The sequence below is a fragment of the Myotis daubentonii genome, chromosome 3, assembly GCF_963259705.1.
Source record: "Myotis daubentonii chromosome 3, mMyoDau2.1, whole genome shotgun sequence".
In the NCBI taxonomy this organism is placed as follows: Eukaryota; Metazoa; Chordata; class Mammalia; order Chiroptera; family Vespertilionidae; genus Myotis; species Myotis daubentonii.
The window spans coordinates 45165509-45182667 of record NC_081842.1 but is presented as its reverse complement, the minus strand read 5'-3'; the positions used below and the strand labels follow the sequence as shown (position 1 = coordinate 45182667).

At 41.4% G+C, this 17159-nt stretch overlaps 2 protein-coding genes across 9 annotated transcripts in view; both read left to right on the top strand.

Annotated features, from left to right (window-relative positions):
- The window catches only part of TBCCD1 (TBCC domain containing 1), a 34436-nt gene extending 18799 nt beyond the window's left edge, over positions 1-15637 (top strand). For 3 of the 8 annotated variants that reach the window (XM_059687296.1, XM_059687294.1, XM_059687295.1), the window contains 2 exons: positions 5271-5421; positions 8276-8970. In XM_059687296.1, coding sequence (XP_059543279.1) covers positions 5271-5400 — 130 coding nt within the window. In that variant the 3' untranslated portion in view covers positions 5401-5421; positions 8276-8970. Of the gene's footprint in view, positions 1-5270; positions 5422-6367; positions 6480-8275; positions 8971-15501 lie in introns of those variants that run through there. The other 5 variants (XR_009451824.1, XM_059687297.1, XM_059687298.1 and 2 more) reach the window with 5 other exon arrangements.
- CRYGS (crystallin gamma S) lies at positions 11389-16476 on the top strand. The gene is made up of 3 exons (XM_059687301.1): positions 11389-11570; positions 15502-15744; positions 16107-16476. Exons 1-3 carry the CDS (start codon positions 11445-11447, stop codon positions 16377-16379), a joined length of 642 nt encoding a protein of 213 aa, XP_059543284.1. The 5' UTR covers positions 11389-11444; the 3' UTR covers positions 16380-16476.
- Positions 16477-17159: the final 683 nt, after the last annotated feature.

Genomic DNA, 17159 nt, shown 5'->3' with positions numbered 1-17159 from the left:
TCTCATGAATTGAGCCACCAAGACAATAATACTACAAACTAGTCAGTCTCATATCATAGAATAATGATGACCATAATAGCTGGTAATATGTATTGAGCACTTACTATGTAACAAATGCTATTTTAAGCACCTTTTATGTATTAACTCATTTATTCTTTATAACAATACCATATTACAGAAAAAGAAACTGAGAAACAAAGAGATTAAGTAATTTACCCAAAGCCACACAGGAGCTGGGATTCTCAACTAGTCAGCCTGGTTCCAGAACCTGGGTTCTTAGTGTCTATTAATTTTTGGAAACTATTGTGTTATATAATTAGAGGCCCAGTGCACGAATTTGTGCACCAGTGGTGTCCCTTGGCCTGGCCTGCAGGATCAGGCCAAAACCGGCTCTCCAACATCCCCTGAGGAGTCCCGGATTGCGAGAGGGCACATGCCAGGCTGAGGGACCCCACTGGTGCACGATTGGGGCCGGGGAGGGATGTGGGAAGTTGTCCAGCTGGGGAGGAACCGCGGGAAGGCTCCAAGGCGTGTTTGGCCCGTCTCGCTCAGTCCCAATTGGCCGGACCCCAGCAGCAAGCTAACCTACCGGTAGGAGCGTCTACCCCCTGGTGGTCAGTGCACATCATAGCAATTGGTCAACCAGTCAACTGCCCCCTCATGGTCAGTGCACGTCATATCGAGTGGTTGAATGGCCTTAGCATATCATTAACATATTACGCTTTGACTGGTTGAATGGACAGACACTTAGCATATTAGACTTTTATTATATAGGATATATAATCCTATCTAATAAAACAGAAACATGGTAATTGGCGTACAACCGCTACCCTTTTCATTGGCTAATCAGCGAGATAAGCAAATTAGCCGACAGCCAAGATGGCGGCTAATTTGCATATGTCAGCCCCAAGCCTCAGACTGAGGCTTTAGGCTGGGGCCTGGGCTGAGCCATCCAGCAATCAATGATGGCGGCAGCGGAGGAGAACCAGGCGGAGCCAGCCAGCTATGCTTGATGGCAGCAGCGGCAGGAAGCTGGGGGTGCTCGGGCCCAAGCCTAAAGCCTCCGCCAGAGGCTTTAGGCTTGGGCCGGTCCAGCCAGCCAGGGATCCTTGATGGCAGTTGCAGCGGGGAACCGGGACGGAGCCAGCCAGCAATCGGTGGCTGCGGGTTGCTGGGGGTGCCCCAGTCCAGGCCTAAAGCCTTGGCCAGAGGCTTTAGGCTTGGGCCGGGGAGGAGCCAGCCAGTGATTATTGATGGCGGCGGCTGCAGGGAGCTGGGGGTGCCCTGGCCCAGGCCTAAACCCTCAGCCTGAGGCGTTAGGCCTGGGTCAGGGAGGAGCCAGCCAGAGATCGTTGATGGTGGGAAGCATGGGAGGGTCCGGCCCAGGCCTAACGCCTCAGCCAGAGGCTTTAGGCTTGGACTGGGGCGGAGCCAGCCAGCGATCATTGATGGCGGCTTTGGCGGGGAACCGGGGCGGAGCCAGCCAGCGATCGGTGGGGGTGGGGAGCTGGGGGTGCCCCAGTCCAGGCCTAAAGCCTTGGCCAGAGGCTTTAGGCCTGGGTCAGGAAGGAGCCAGCCAGAGATCGTTGATGGTGGGAAGCATAGGGAGGGTCCGGCCCAGGCCTAACACCTCAGCCAGAGGCTTTAGGCTTGGGCCAGGGAGGAGCCAGCCAGCGATCGTTGATGGCAGCAAAGGTGGGGAGCATGGGGGGAGGGTCCCCGGCCCAGGCCTAACACCTCAGCCAGAGGCTTTAGGCTTGGACTGTGACGGAGCCAGCAAGTGATCCTCATGGCAACTTTGGCAGGGAACTGGGTCGGAGCCAGTCAGTGATTGGTGGTGGGGAGCTGGGGGTGCCCCGGTCCAGGTCTAAAGCCTCCGCCTGAGGCTTTAGGCCGGGGCCGGGGGGGAGCCAGCCAGCGATCAGGGGCAGGGAGCTGGGCGGGCGGGGGGCGCCGGCCCAGGCCCAGGCCTAACACCTCAACCAGAGGCTTTAGGCTTGGGCCGGGGAGGAGCCAGCCAGGGATCATTGATGGCGGTGGCAGCTGCTGTAGGGAGCTGGGGGTGCCCCGGCCCAGGCCTAAAACCTCGGCCTGAGGCTTTAGGTTTGGGCCGGGGAGGAGCCAGCCAGCGATCATTGAGCCAGCGATCATTGATGGCGGCCCAGGCCTAACACCTCAGCCTGAGGCTTTAAGCTTGGGCCAAGGAGTAGCCAGCCAGCAATCGTTGATGGTGGCAGCAGTGGGGAGCTGGGGGTGCCCCAGCCCAGGGCTAATAACTCTCCAGAGGCTTTAGGCCCGGCAGGGGCCATACTGGCAATTGGTGTGAACTACAGAGGAAACACCTTTTCTGACTGCTGATTGGCTAAGCTCCCTGTGGTCACTGGTAATATTCTTAGTAACTTGGGTAATGAGAGTCCAAATAGGTGATCTAGGGCTTTTTTACTATACTCCTGGAGAAAAAAAGGAAGGTCTGCTGCTGGAGGGTTAAGAAATGTCATATCCTGCCCTAGCTGGTTTGGCTCAGTGGGTAATACCTCGGCCTGCCCAACACAGATTCTGGGTTCAATTCTGACCAAGGGCATGTACCTAGGTTGCAGGTTCCTCCCTGGCCCGGGCCCAGGTCAGGGCTCATGCAGGAGGCAACCAATCAAAGTGTTCCTCTCACTTTGATGTTTCTCTCTGTCTTTCCCTTTCCCCTCCACATTCTCTAAAAATCAATGGAAACGTCCTCAGGTGAGGAGAAGGAAGGAAGGAAGGAAGGAAGGAAGGAAGGAAGGAAGGAAGGAAGGAAGGAAGGAAGGAAGGAAGGAAGGAAGGAAGGAAGGAAGGAAGGAAGGAAGGAGGGAAGGAGGGAAGGAGGGAAGGAGGGAAGGAGGGAGGGAGGGAGGGAGGGAGGGAGGGAGGGAGGGAGGGAGGGAGGGAGGGAGGGAGGAGGAATGAAGGAAGGAAGGATGGATGGATGGATTTTTTCATGGTAAAGGGACTGGAGTCCGTGTTGATGAAAACATCTTGGTGGCTGCCCTGACTGGCAGTGGCTGCAACAGTGCGGTGATGGGGCTGCAGCCTTCCCCTGATCAGCCTGGTTGACTCCCACAAAGGGAGGCCAGACTGTGGCTTAGGCCCACTCCCCAAAGGGAGCAGGGAGCAGGTAGTAGGACATCCCCTAGGGTTCCCAGTATGTGATAGGGGGCAGGCTGGGCTGAGGGACCACCCCCCCCCCCCGCCAGTGCACAAATTTTTGTGCACCGGGCCTCTAGTCTATATATATAAAAGCCCAGCAACCGGAACGGCGGAACGACCAGAATGACCAGTGGCTATGACGCGCACTGCAGCGGCCAACCGGCCTGATCTGGGCCCCGATCGGTCCCTCCCCCGGCCAGCCCCACCCCTGATTAGCTCCCAACACCCTGATAGGGGTGGGGCCAGCCAGCCAACCACCCACGTGACTCCCCCTCCCCCGCCCTGCCAGCCCGACCCTATGGGCCCCCATGGGGTGGGCCTGCCAGATCCCACTCCTGCACAAATTTGTGTACCAGTCCTCTAGTATATAATATAATAGATACTTATAATGATGCTATATAAAAATGATCATTGGGAAAACATCCTTTTAAAGCAATTTTATTGTTTGAAAGCTTCTAGTATTTATATGCCTAGATTTTCCGTACACACATGAAAAGCTTATACACATGTACATGTGGTGCGTATTTAATAAACATTGACTTTGAATCATTGTGTATTCAGGTGGTAAGATCATGGATAACACTAAAAACAAGGAAAAGCACTCAATTTAACTTTGGGAATATAGGAAAACAGAAGAGTTATTGATCAATTTGAAAACAAATTGCCAACATGTCTTTTAAAAATGATTAGGTTGTATCATTTTTCTGCTCTGACCCCTCTAATGACTTCTCATCATACCTGGAATAAAATCTAAAATCTTTACCATACTACCAGCCCTCCTGCTGTTCTTTTCTTCATTTATTCCCCTTCTGCCATGTACAATCTTCTTGCTATTACTTAGTCATTGTCCTTGGACCAAAGATCACCAGGAATGGATATATAGAACAAAGCTGGGTCTTATTATTCATTGCAAGTAGGGAGAGAATTGTGTTTCATTTCAGGGAACAGGTGTTAAAAAGAACTTACTGGGTTTTGACTTGTGTTAGATGATTTGGAGGAGGGTTCTAGGAAGCAAGGCTTTGTTGTGAGTTGGATGCTATATGGAAGCAAGAGATTCTATCATTTGGCTTAATAATTTTTGTACTAAAGGCGGGGAGAATAAAGTGGAGCTAAAACTATAATTGTAAAGAAGCAGCCATTACTCATTAGCCTGGAAAGGGTAATGTTTGGTTATTTTGTGGTTTGGACCACAAAACGTTTTGTCTTTTGTCTGGACTGAGAAGATTATGGAGTGGTCGTGTCCTTGCCGTAATCTATTATCATGCCAGAGTGGTTTTGTGTAATGTGGATCTTCTGTGGAATTGTTTATGTTCAACAAACAAACAGCACAGCTACATTAAGACCTGATAGTACTAAGCTAGTTCCTCATTGTCAGAAGCTACTCTTCTCCTTCTTATCTTGATCATATTAATATGCTCTCATTTTAGAACTTTTGCACTTCTTATTTCCTCTGCCTGGAATGTTTTTCTCCAGATATTTATTTGCTCAATCCATCAGTTCATTCAGACCTCTGCTTAAGTGTTATTTTAGAGAAGGTTTCTTCATTCCTTTTCTAAAATAGCATTCTCAGTACTCTCCATTCCCTTACTCTGCTGTATTTTTCTTGAAGGCATTTACAACTACTTAAGTTCATATATTTATTTTATTTATTACCTATCTTCCCTACTAGAATACACATCCATAAAGCACATAGACTACACAGATCACATTGTGAATGGCATCCTCTGGAGCCGTACAGTACAGACCCTCCTGGACAACAGCCTTGTCTCTTCTCCTTTGCACATTTATCCCCTTAAGTCAGAACACTACACAGCATTACTTGGTCCTCAGTAAATATCTGAGTAAATAACCACAGTAGGACAAAGTATATAATTATTGATAACTCTTTACAAGGAGGGCATTGTATTTGACTAAATTAATTTTTGAGGGTGATGGTCTAATGTACAGAACTGAACAGAACAGTTATTTGGAGAGAACAAATGGGTAACTAGAAATAATTTAACATTTATTCCATTAATGTGTTTTCTAATCATTTGGAGTAAAATTAATTAGTGTTTTTACATTCATTTTGCTCTCAACTACAATTTTAGGGATCAAAGGAAGCAGTTCCAGGTGCTTGTGGAGAATAAGTTTTATGAGTGGTTGATTAATACAGGACATCTCCAACAGCTGGACAGCCTTGTGCCCCCTGCAGCAGGTTCCAAACAAGCAGCAGGATAAGACTCCTACATCAAAACACAGGTAGGCATTTATAATGCAGACCACTTAAAACAAATTACTTTGGGGAAATATTGTAAGCACACACAAAAATACTGCACAGAATATTATGTTACCAACTATTGCCAAAATTTTTCCACCACTCCCATCAGCATATACAGACCTTTAGATACCCATGTTTGCCACAGTTTATAGTGAGAAGACCAACAAAATATTTAGGTGGAGACCATTGAATTATGGGCAAACATAACAGCCAAGTTTTGTCTTTTTTGCCTCTTGCCTGGCAAAATTTGTACTGTCCAAAGATACTACTTTCCCCATACATAGCTTTAGGAATTTTATTCCACCTTCGTAACATATCTTTTCTCTTTCCCATCACTCCACACACAAACCAATTAATAAATTAGGTGGTCTTTGTTCATGGCACATGAGCTTTAATAAGTTACCAGAATTAATCCAAATGAAGATTTGAATTCTGAACTCTAAGAGATCATAGATTCAATGGAGGAGAAGATGGATAGAGACAAATTTAATGGAAATTATTTAATCCAAATATGTAGTATTCTTTTTATAGACATTAGTATACTTTAGCATTTTATGAGTACCGTGCGCTAACCGATTGCACAACTGGAGCCCCTACTTTGCCATTTTAAAGATTGACAATAGAAAAACAAAGGACATAAATAGGTAGAAAAAAATACAAAACACAAAGATACTTTCATTTAAAATTAAAGAAATATAGGATACTATTTTTCATCTATCAAATTGGCAAAGATAAAAAACTGATGGTATACAACACTGGCAAGACATTTCACTTACCATTGGGGAAAGTGTAAATTTGGAGGGTAGTTTGGCAAAATCAAAATTAAAAATACATACATTCTTTGACTTAGTAATTTCATTTTTTAGATTTATCTTATAAATGCACTCATGTATGGAAAGATCTCTGTAAAAAATATGTTCATTGTAGGATTGTTTGAAATAGCTGTAGACTGGAAACAACCCACATGCTTCTCAATAGAGGACTGGTGCCTAATGAACTGGTGCATTCATGTCATGGAATGCTCTTTTAAAAGGATGAGGTATATCTGAATGTGCTGATATTGAATGATCGCTGAGCCAGGGGTGGCAGGTGTGGGATGAATGTGTGTGTAAAATGTTCCCTTGTGTGTTTGAAAAAAGGAAAAGATTATCACATATTTATATGCTAATTATATGCCTTAAAATTTCTAAAAGATAATAAATTATTAACAGTAGTTATCTTTGAGAAATGAGACTGGGAAAACATTTTAAGTTTTTTTATTGAACTATAATTCACTTACATACAAATCACCTTTCTAAAGTTAAAAATTCAGCAGCTTTTATTATATTCACAAGTTTGTACAACCATCACCATTAACCCAGAACATTTTCATCACCCTAAAAATAAACCCCAAACACATAGACAGTTACTCCTTATTCCTCCAACTGTGGATATCTTCTTTTCCCCCAGTATTTGACAATCGCTAATATTTCTTAATTTGTCAACTCTGGACATTTCATATAAATGAAATCATATAACATGTGGCCTCTATATTTGGTATTTTTCACTTAGCATAATGTTTTCAAGGTTCATCTATGTAGCATCTCAGCATGTCAGTCCTTTTTATGACTGGATAATACTCCATTATATAGATTATATCTCACTTTATATGTTCATCAGTTGATGGACATTTGAGTTGTTTCCACTTTTTAGCTATTGTGAATAATGCTGCTATGAACTTTTGTGTATACGTTTTAATATAGAAATGTTTTTATTTTTCTTGGGTATATACTTAGGAGTGGAAGGTCATATGTTTAACTTTTGACTAACTGCTCAACTGTTTTCTAAAACTGTGTACTAATTCCTTATCGTTTACTTTATATATTGTTTGCATTTTTAAAGTTATTTTTATTTAAAAAATTTTACAATATTTAGTTAGTAAATGCTATGATTAAGAACTGGAAATCTGCCTGGCTGGTGTGGCACAGTGGTTAAGCATCAACCCATGAACAAGAGGTCACTGGTTCGATTCCCAGTCAAGGGCACATACCCTGGTTGTGGGCTACATCCCCTGTAGGGATCATGCAGGAGGCAGCCAATGGATGATGTTTCTCTCTATCCCTCTCCCTTCCTCTCTTAAAAAACACACACAATAAAAACATAGTTTTAAAAAATGCTAATATGGCCCAAAATTGAAAAAAAATAAACAAAACACAAAGAATTGGAAATCTGATGAAGATTATAAGGAAACTAGAGGCCCAGAGCACAACATTCGTGCACTGAGGGGGGGGGGGGGGTCCCTCAGCCTGGCCTGCTCCCTCTCGCAGTCCAGGACCCTGAGGGGTCCTTAGTGCTGTTGTGGAGGCGGGAGAGGCTCCCACCACTGCTGCTGCATTCGCCAGCCGAGAGCCCGGCTTCTGGCTGAGTGGCACTTCCACAGGGGGAGCACACTGATCACCAGGGGGCAGCTCCTACATTGAGCATCTGCCCCCTGGTGGTCAGTGCACGTCATAGTGACCTGTCATTCCGCAGTTTGGTCGACTTGCATATTAGCCTTTTATTATATAGGATGGGAACTATAACAGGGTAAAATATTAGTTTAAACTAATCCCTATAACCTGCTAATTTTTAAGGTTTATGTATGGATCTCTTTTTTTTTTTTATTATTATGAACTGATGTGTTCCTTAGAGAAAAAGGAATATACTTATCTTTAAACTTTATGTATTTTATTACTCCTAATTAATCTCAGACCTTGAAAATTTATGTGATTTTATAATTACAAGGGTATTTTTCCTAATTATTTGCAGGAAGGCAATAGAAAATGTGGTTAATTTAAATATTTCTTTTATTTTCAGGGCCCTGGAAACATGAATGGAAGCTATTCATTGGGATGGTGCTCTTGCTACTTTAAATGACTTTAGGTTTTCCCTTCCTTGATTTCCATTCTATACTCATTTATTACCATTTCAGTTGAATTTTAGGTAAACTAACTACCCTATAAATGTACTGTTTATAGAATATCAGAAGATTCATCTTTGTGATGCCAAAATGAAAAGTTGATGAAGTCAGTCCCATTGTATATATGTTCATATTACAGTGATTGATGTAGATTTAAAAGTTAACTTCACATTTTAATTTGTATGATAAAAGAGTTCTGGTGTTAAGAGTTCTATAGTTCTTTGTAACTATTTAAAAAGAAATAGCTACTTTCTTCAATAATAATTGGAAAGAAAGTATGATTGTTGGTATATAAATATAGCAGAGATAGTTTTATACAAAGATATTTTAGTCCTTAAAGTATGAAACTTAATGAAACTGTAAAATCTTTATTTTTCATTTTTTGCTTCAGATTTTCAATAAACAGAGCTCTAAAAGGTAATTTTCTCCTTTTGATAAAAAGTTAAGCTTCACTTTTAACTTTTGAAAAGGTTCCCAGTGTTATTCTGTGATGTTATATCAAAATAAAGTTTACATTTGATTGGGAAAGCTGTGTTCTTTAAGATAATGTAAAACAATTATCAAATTAGTAAAATGAATCTGGTTGCTGATATTGTTTTATTTTCTCATTGACTATTTAATTAGTAATTATATCAAAAAAGGGCTTAATCTTTTATTTCTAAAATTAAAATTAAACTTCGGACTGTGTTCATTCTAATTGAGGTTTCCATAGTTTTATTTTAAGGTGAAATGCAAGCAAGCAGAATGTTATCAAATAAACATTGGAGTTATGGAAGTGTATTTTGTAAATTGCTATTGGTTAATAAAATTAATGGTATTAATTACTTTCTTTAAAATTTATAAAATTCTCAAAACTACACATATAACTGAATATTTTGTTCCTCATATCAAGGTACATTTATCATTTTCTGATTGACCATAATATAAAAATCTCATTTATAAAAATATTTTTTGGATACTTGGGGCATCTCATTTATAAAAATATTTGTTGGATACTTGGTTGGTAGAAAGATGAGGAAGTTGGACTTTCAAGAAAAATATATTTGACCAGGAAAAGTAAAATGGAGGTGGGGGTTTTTTCGTGTGTGTGTGTGTGTGTGTGTGTGTGTGGTCTTTTTTAGCATATATAAGATGTAATCTCATTCTTAAAGTCAGAGGTATATTAAATGCCAACATGTTCTCTAAACAGGTCCCAGTATGATATTGCAGAGAAATGCCACCTGGCTTAGCTAAACCTTTGCAAATTCAAGAGTCCTTATAGTAGCTTTCTGTGTTAGGCTACATATGTAGTACTCTTTCTTGTGGATTAGAAGTGTGTGTGTGTGTGTGTGTGTGTGTGTGTGTGTTTAAAAAATTTCCAACTTAACAGTTGTAAGAATCTGAATTCCTACATATTTTTGTCTAGATTCACCAAGTGTTAACATTTTGCAACATTTCACTTTACCACTCTTTTTATAGTACCAGAGGACCAGTGCACGAAATTCATGCACAGGTGGGGTCCTAAGGCCTGACAGATCAGAGCTGACCGAGGCCTTCCTTCATTCTGCACTGCCCCCTGGTGGTCAGCGCACATCATAGTGAGCAATAGAACTCCCAATCTCCTGATCCAACTCCCACGGGGACACTTTGCATATTAGCCTTTATATATATATATATATAGATTACTTTCTTTTGCTCAATGATTTGAGAGTAGGTTGCAGTCATCTTGGGCCCTTATTCCTAAATACATTAGCATCTATTTCAGAAAAACACAGACATTCTCTTACCCAGCTAGTCATAGTACAATGATTAAATTTCAGAAGTTTAACATTGGTACTATAGTATTATCTAATTTACAGTTTATATTAAAACTAGTGGCCCAGTGCATGAAATTCATGCACATTAAAAGGGAATTAATTAAGGAAATCTACACTAATAAAAGATAAATATGTAAATTGGTCGTCACTCCGCTATGCCCACCAGCCAATCAGGATGAGTATGCAAATTAACCCAACAAAGATGGCAGCCCGAGCAAAGACTGAAGATGACTGAAGACAAGAGGCTTGGCTTCTCCGCTGCATCCGGACCAAAGGCCTGGGTCCCGGGTGCCGGAAGAAAACCTGTGCTGGCAGCCAGGGGAAGGAAGGCCTATTGCGCGAATCTTCGTGCATGGGGCCTCTAGTATTTTAATATTGCTATTTGCCCTTTCTCTATAATAGAAGTGTCAGAGATGAAAGAAAATTAGTAAAATGTATATGAAAATCTTCCTGTCAGAGTCTGAGGCATGCTGTGGGACCTAGAGTCAAGTCCCTGCCCACCCGCATGGCACCTCAAAATCGCACGAGACCCAGACCTGGCCGGCCCCAGCCCCATTGGGTGAGATCCAGACCTAATCGACTTCACCCTTGTCAAGCCCCGCCAGGCGGGGGGGAGCAGCCTCAGGTCCCCCAGCGCTGGGGCAGGGCGCACAACCTGAGGTTCCCCCGTCAAGCCCCACCGTGCAGGGGGTGCAGCCTCAGATCCCCCACCCCGGCCCAGCACCACACAGCCTCAGGTCCCTGCTGATGACTTGTTATGGGAACCCTGCCTCTGCTGTGGACACAGCCTTCTTGTGATGGCATGATGGAGTAAGGGCCAGTTTGCATATTACCTCTGTATTATATAGGATTTTTGCTAATTGTTACAAAGATGTCCTTTGTTGTGATTTTTTTAGTCAAACACATCATGCATTTCTTTTAGCTATGTAAATTTTGTTGCTTTGCAACATGTGACTTCTGTTCAGAAATAGAGGATATCCTTTTGACTCATCTCCTGCAAGTTTTATTGAAGAAAAAAAAGATATTTGGGATTTCAAGGTGGCTGCTTTCTAGAAAACCAAATTTACCCTGTAAGAGGACCATTTTTATTTTTTATTCTGAAAACTGGCTGAGTTTTGGTGTCTTGACTCAGCAAAGTCTGTCGTTCAGCAAGGCTTGGTAAGCATGAAAGTGGGTACTGAAGCTTTCCTTTATTTCATAATCCCAATTGTTTTTCTAGAAACCATCAATAGTTTCTAAATGACTGACTCAATTTTTGGATCCTATTCTCATGACCAAGCAAATGTTTGACTTGAAACCATCCCAGTATAAATGTCTCTGTGCCTCTAACTCTGAATCTATTCCTGGATTTCAGCACTGGAGAAACCCATCAAAAATGTCTAAAACTGGAACAAAGGTAAATAAATGATCATGCTGATTTTTAGCCTAACTACATTTTTTTTTTTACCTAATGATACATTGAAAAAAACATGTAGAAAAGCTTTAGCTACTTTCCCTGCTGGTGAGTATGGTAGTGTTTAGAAGGTTAGGATAGGGAGAGAAGATTAAGAAATGCTTATTATATTCTCTACTCTAACAGAATTATCAAACAGTTTGTTAAGGGGTTATCAGTATGTGTGGTGCTATGTTGAATACTGTACAAGTATATAACATGTAAATACCATGATTTTTGTCTTCCAGAAACTAATATTCCATGCACTTCCACAGGAATAGGAATGCTGATCAGAGGATTATGTGAAGTAGAAAGCTTTTGGTATTTAATGAAAACTTTGTTTTATGAGATTTAGCCTCAACCATTAATATTTTAAAAGGCCAAGGTGGATGGAGCAATCAAGAGAATTAAATCCTACATATCCTCTTCATTCAAGCAGTTACTCTAACCCTTTGCCCCAAATAAAGTGCTTATTAAGTTAAGAAAATTACCTATAAATATTTGATTTACAGTTGTTGAACTGGCTATTTGATCCCGAGGCAGGGCTTTGGGAATGAGGGAATGTACTTTCATTCTTTTTACTTTGAAAACTTTCAAACCCATTGCATCATTTTAGAGAGCACCTATTAATATGTTCTAGAACTGGTTAGTGCCTGATTATTTTCCTTTTAGAAAATAGAACTAATAATCATACTTGTTATTCAGAAGGAGAAAAATGAGACAGTGTCTTTAGTGCTCTGAATTTCTTGATAATATGCCAAGCACATCCCAATGAGAATGTGCAGTCCTAGAGAGATATCCATGTACCTCAAGGGAAAGCTGTTACAAAATCACCTTAGATGAAAACACCCCTGCTTTCAGAGATTTCCGAAGTAGTAATGGTGTGCTCTCTCATTTCTTGTGGCTGGACTTTTGCTTAAGTTAAATAACCTTTGTTTGCTAGACCAAAGAAGACTGCATCTCTTTCTCTTACTCTCCCTTTCCCACTGTCTTGCTAGCAGTTTAATCAGAGGAGTTAAGGGCTTGGCAGAAAGAACATATTGTGTTTGTTTTTGTTGCCTCTGGAATACTTGAGACACTTTTCTTTCTGCCACATTGGATTAGTAGGCTATTTTTCAAAAAGTCAACTTGAAAACAAGAGGAATTTTGAAATTTTAGGCAAATCTTCTGCACATTTCTTAGCCTTTTCTGCAGATTCCCCTCCCACCCTCAAGAGTTAAAACCTTCTCTTAGCTGAGTATAGAGTAGACTTCATAGACCTACAAATGGAAAGTGAGTAGATTTGCAACATTCTCTGGGCCCTGAGAGTTTAGAAGGTCTCCCTGAAAGGTGAGCTTGGCCCTGGAGCTCAGTAATAGTTCCATGGCAACATTAGTGCTTTGTTTCAATCTTGGGATGGTTAGCTGCTCTGCTGGGAGGTTGGACAGCAAGGTGACCTTGTAGAATATCATGTATATTTCACTTCTCAGCTATTGATGTCAGTCAGGCACATGTGCAGTGGGCAGTAAATGTGAGAAACAATGAAGGAAAAAGATGATACTAACTTAATTTCCCATAACATACCCCTTGCAAAGTCTCTTTTGTGATTAGTTGGCTGAAAACCAAAGGTAAGTTGAATTAAGGACTTTGGGTCTATCAATTCATAGAAATGTTACCTTGATTTTCCTAAAGATCTTTTCACAGGTTTTGGGAAAAACCCCTCAGACTCAGAATCATCAGTCTTGTTCTAAGAGAGTAAATTCTATTTGTCAAAAAGGGATAGCTGTGTAGGTAGGAAGACAGCAAAAGGGAAAATAAAGTAAAATAAAATGAACCACAGATTACTAACCAGGAATTTGCACTGCAGTCCACTCACTTGCCTGCAACTAACTGGTCACTAGATAGTGACCATAAGAAAGTTAATTAACTTCCTTTTCTGTAACAGCTATAAGAAAAGTTTATTGGCAATTTTGAACTAGGTATTAAACTAATTGCTTTATCTACATTATCGCATTGGACCCTCAGAGCAATCCTGTTCAGTAGATACGATGATCCAGTTTTACAAATGAAGAGACTGAGCCTCAGAGCGATTCAATGGCTTGTTCAAGTCACAGAGCCAGCGGCTAGTGGTGCTGCTATTTTATTTTGTTTGATCTTTATCTGTAAACAGGGGCACCATATATCTTTAAATACTAGTATATGCTGTGCTGAAATGGGAAAAGGAGCTGGAAGAGATGAATTTGGGAAGGGGCAAAAGGAGATAAAGTAGATGATTAGGGGTGGGAAGGAAGCTTTTAGGGAACAGGAAATAAAAGAGATGAAATGGGAAAGGTAAAGAGGGAAGATTAAGATAGAAGGAAATAATTATCAGTAGGGAACCATCTAGAAAAAACTACACGGGGTGGAAGAGAATGAGGTTTTATGTCCATTTGTGAGTAATTCTTGGTTTCTTCTCACCCTTATTCTCTACATCTAATTAGTCACCAAACCCTAAATTTCTGTTGCACGTTTTCTCATCATCATTCACATTGCCATTGCCTTTCCATTGGCCCTCATCACTTACCTTGCCCATAACAACCATCTATTTCCAGGTACATCTCCCGCATTATCACCAAAGGGATTCTAGCATGGCTCCTGTGTCTCTTTTCTGCCTTAATTCCCTAATACTTCACAAATACTCAATGTAATGGTCCCTACAATGGCTCATAATGTCTCACTCCTTTATTCCTTTGAACAGGCTATCCTTTTTCCTTTGCCTGTGGAGAAAACCCCTACTTAGCCTTCAAGCCTCACCTAAAAGATCCTCTCCAGACTAGTTTGCTCTGCTCCTCCTGATTTTCTCCTTTAAACCGATAGAGCAAAGAGTCACAAGGTGGCGGCATAACGCCAGGGAATTAACTTCTTATGATGCCTGTGACTTCAGTTTTAAATGATAACCTAGCATTGATTTTGGATTGAGGAATTATAGCCCATTTGTTCTAGTGGTTGTCAGACACTGTTTCATTAAGCCCTGGATTATTTCTTGTAACTCTATCTGCTATTTCAACCAGAAAAGCTCTGAGTTTTATTTCACAGCCAGTGCGACCAATGTAGTCTATTCCTTTCATTTGACAAATAGGACTTGGAACCAAGAGATGGCTTGATTAAGGTAGTGGGGCTAATTATGGAGATGCAGCTCTAGAGCCCAGGTTTATTATTTCCAGTTTTGCAGGGCTCATGTTTTCCAAGGCCATCACAGATCCAAGGGGGTACCCCAAGCATTCTGTTAGAAACTGGGAAAGAGTTTGAAACAGAGAACATTTTGTTACTTTGCAACAATTTTCTTGGCAATAAAATAATACAGAACATAATATGGTATATTTTCATGCTCTGTATCCATCTAAAATAAGTTCTCTAAAGTTAAGGTCTGTTTATTTTGCCTATGTATCTTCTATTTCACCTAGAATGAATGCCTGCATTTACACTTATTTGCCTTCACCAAACATTTATTGAGGGTCTGACAAGTGCTGGGCACAGCGGTTTTTAGCACAAATGAGGTTTGGTCTTCACCCTTGAAAGAAGTCCACTAGGAGGTCTGGTGGGAGAGATAGACATATTAGTAGATAATTTATTATGTAATGTGGTTAAGTACAGTTAGGCGTGGGAATAAAAAGCAGGAAGCAGTGAGCTTGCGTCTGAAATTGCCGACTTATATTAGAGCACTTTTTGGTTTTTTTATGTTAAGCCCTCAGAACGTACTCATTCCTATCGTTGACAACCAAAGTTGTCTGTCAGAAGGTAAATGTTATAAGGTGAAGTAGCGCAAAAATGGAGAAGGAAGGAAATTATGAAGTGGGGAGTATGCTCTTAATTTCTATCTTATGTATGAATGATGCCACCAAACTACTCAGTTCTCTTTGTTTGCCCTGTACTTCAGATTACTTTCTATGAAGACAAAAAATTTCAAGGCCGCCACTATGACTGTGATTGCGACTGTGCAGATTTCCACATGTACCTGAATCACTGCAACTCCATTAGAGTGGAAGGAGGCACCTGGGCTGTGTATGAAAGGCCCAACTTTGCTGGGTACATGTACATCTTACCTCGGGGCGAGTACCCGGAATACCAGCATTGGATGGGCCTCAACGATCGCCTGGGCTCCTGCAGGGCTGTTCATCTGGTGAGCCTGGTGGCACTCTCCCTGTCTCCACGCTTTTTTGTTTTACGTGAAAGTTTTTTTGAGGTTTTTCTACTTCTTAATGGGAAGCTGTCTTTTTTGGCTGTGGAGGCTTAAATAAAATCTTAGCTCAGTTCATCATAAGACTGAATACACTAATTATTTCTATAGCACTTTTGCTACCTCTTGAGGATTTTAAGGAATTAAGATTTTAAGTCAGCTGTTTCAGTCAGTGCACAGTGGGGATGGGAGTCTGGATCATCTAGATTTCAAGATGGTGGGTTCTGAACCATCCTGTTCTCTGAGTCTGTGACCTGCTGGTGATTTCCATGATGGTTACTGTTCGTTTCCTTCTGTTTTTTTAGTCTAGTGGAGGCCAGTATAAGATTCAGATCTTTGAGAAAGGGGATTTTAATGGTCAGATGTATGAAACCACTGAAGACTGTCCTTCCATCATGGAGCAGTTTCACATGCGAGAGGTCCACTCCTGTAAGGTGCTTGAGGGTGCCTGGATTTTCTACGAGCTACCCAACTATCGCGGCAGGCAGTACCTTCTGGACAAGAAGGAGTACCGGAAGCCCATCGAATGGGGTGCAGCTTCCCCAGCTGTCCAGTCTTTCCGCCGCGTTGTAGAGTAATGACATGGATGGGCCATAAGCTTCTTCCTAGGGGCCAAACACTGCTGGCCTTGTCATCAAATAGGCGTCATAAATAAAACGATTGGCATGCACTCCACTGTTGACTGTTGCCTCTCCTTAAACACTCTTAGGGATCAAATAGTATCCACCAGAGTGGGCAGTTACACAAAGCAACTAACTCAAAATGGGGCTGCATGAAAAAGACTAGAAAATCATAGTGTCACATGTTGCTAACTTTGTGTTAATTCACAGGTACAATAATAATAGCTGCCATTCATTGAGTGCTTTTATTATGCCATTTTCTCTTCACAACAATCCTGAAAAAGAGGTGGTTCATCTGCATCTTATGAATAAGGAACCGGAAGTTTAGAGAAATTAAAAACTTGCCCAAGTTCACCAGCTTGTGAATGACGGGACCAGGATACTTAGGTTTCCAAAACCCTGTTCTTTTCTCTATTTTTAACTCATTCAACACATATTGGCTGGGGATCTGTGTACATCATGTAAGTACACAACCCTGGGATAGTGTACCTATCAAACGGGGCTATTACTTGAAAATAGTAGTGCCATAAGTCTCTTGAAGTCCTTTACGATCCAGAGATTCCTGTGCCAGTTACCTCTCAACCCTCAGTTCAGTTTATCTGTAAAAAGAAAGGACATGTGAAACAATGTATGCCTGCTTTAAAATAGTTGGGATGGAGTTTTATTGAATTCTTCTTACTTTGAGATTTTACTAGTATTTATTTAGTCTTAAAGGAACTGGGGCATTACTAGTAATGT

What these genes read in the sequence shown, in the direction of transcription:
- CRYGS (XM_059687301.1), top strand. Translation starts at nt 11,445, where the DNA reads ATGACCAAGCAAATGTTTGACTTGAAACCATCCCAGTATAAATGTCTC. An exon ending in TGTCTAAAACTGGAACAAAG is followed by an intron (nt 11,571 to 15,501) that starts GTAAATAAATGA and finishes CCTGTACTTCAG; the next exon opens with ATTACTTTCTATGAAGACAA. An exon ending in CCTGCAGGGCTGTTCATCTG is followed by an intron (nt 15,745 to 16,106) that starts GTGAGCCTGGTG and finishes CTGTTTTTTTAG; the next exon opens with TCTAGTGGAGGCCAGTATAA.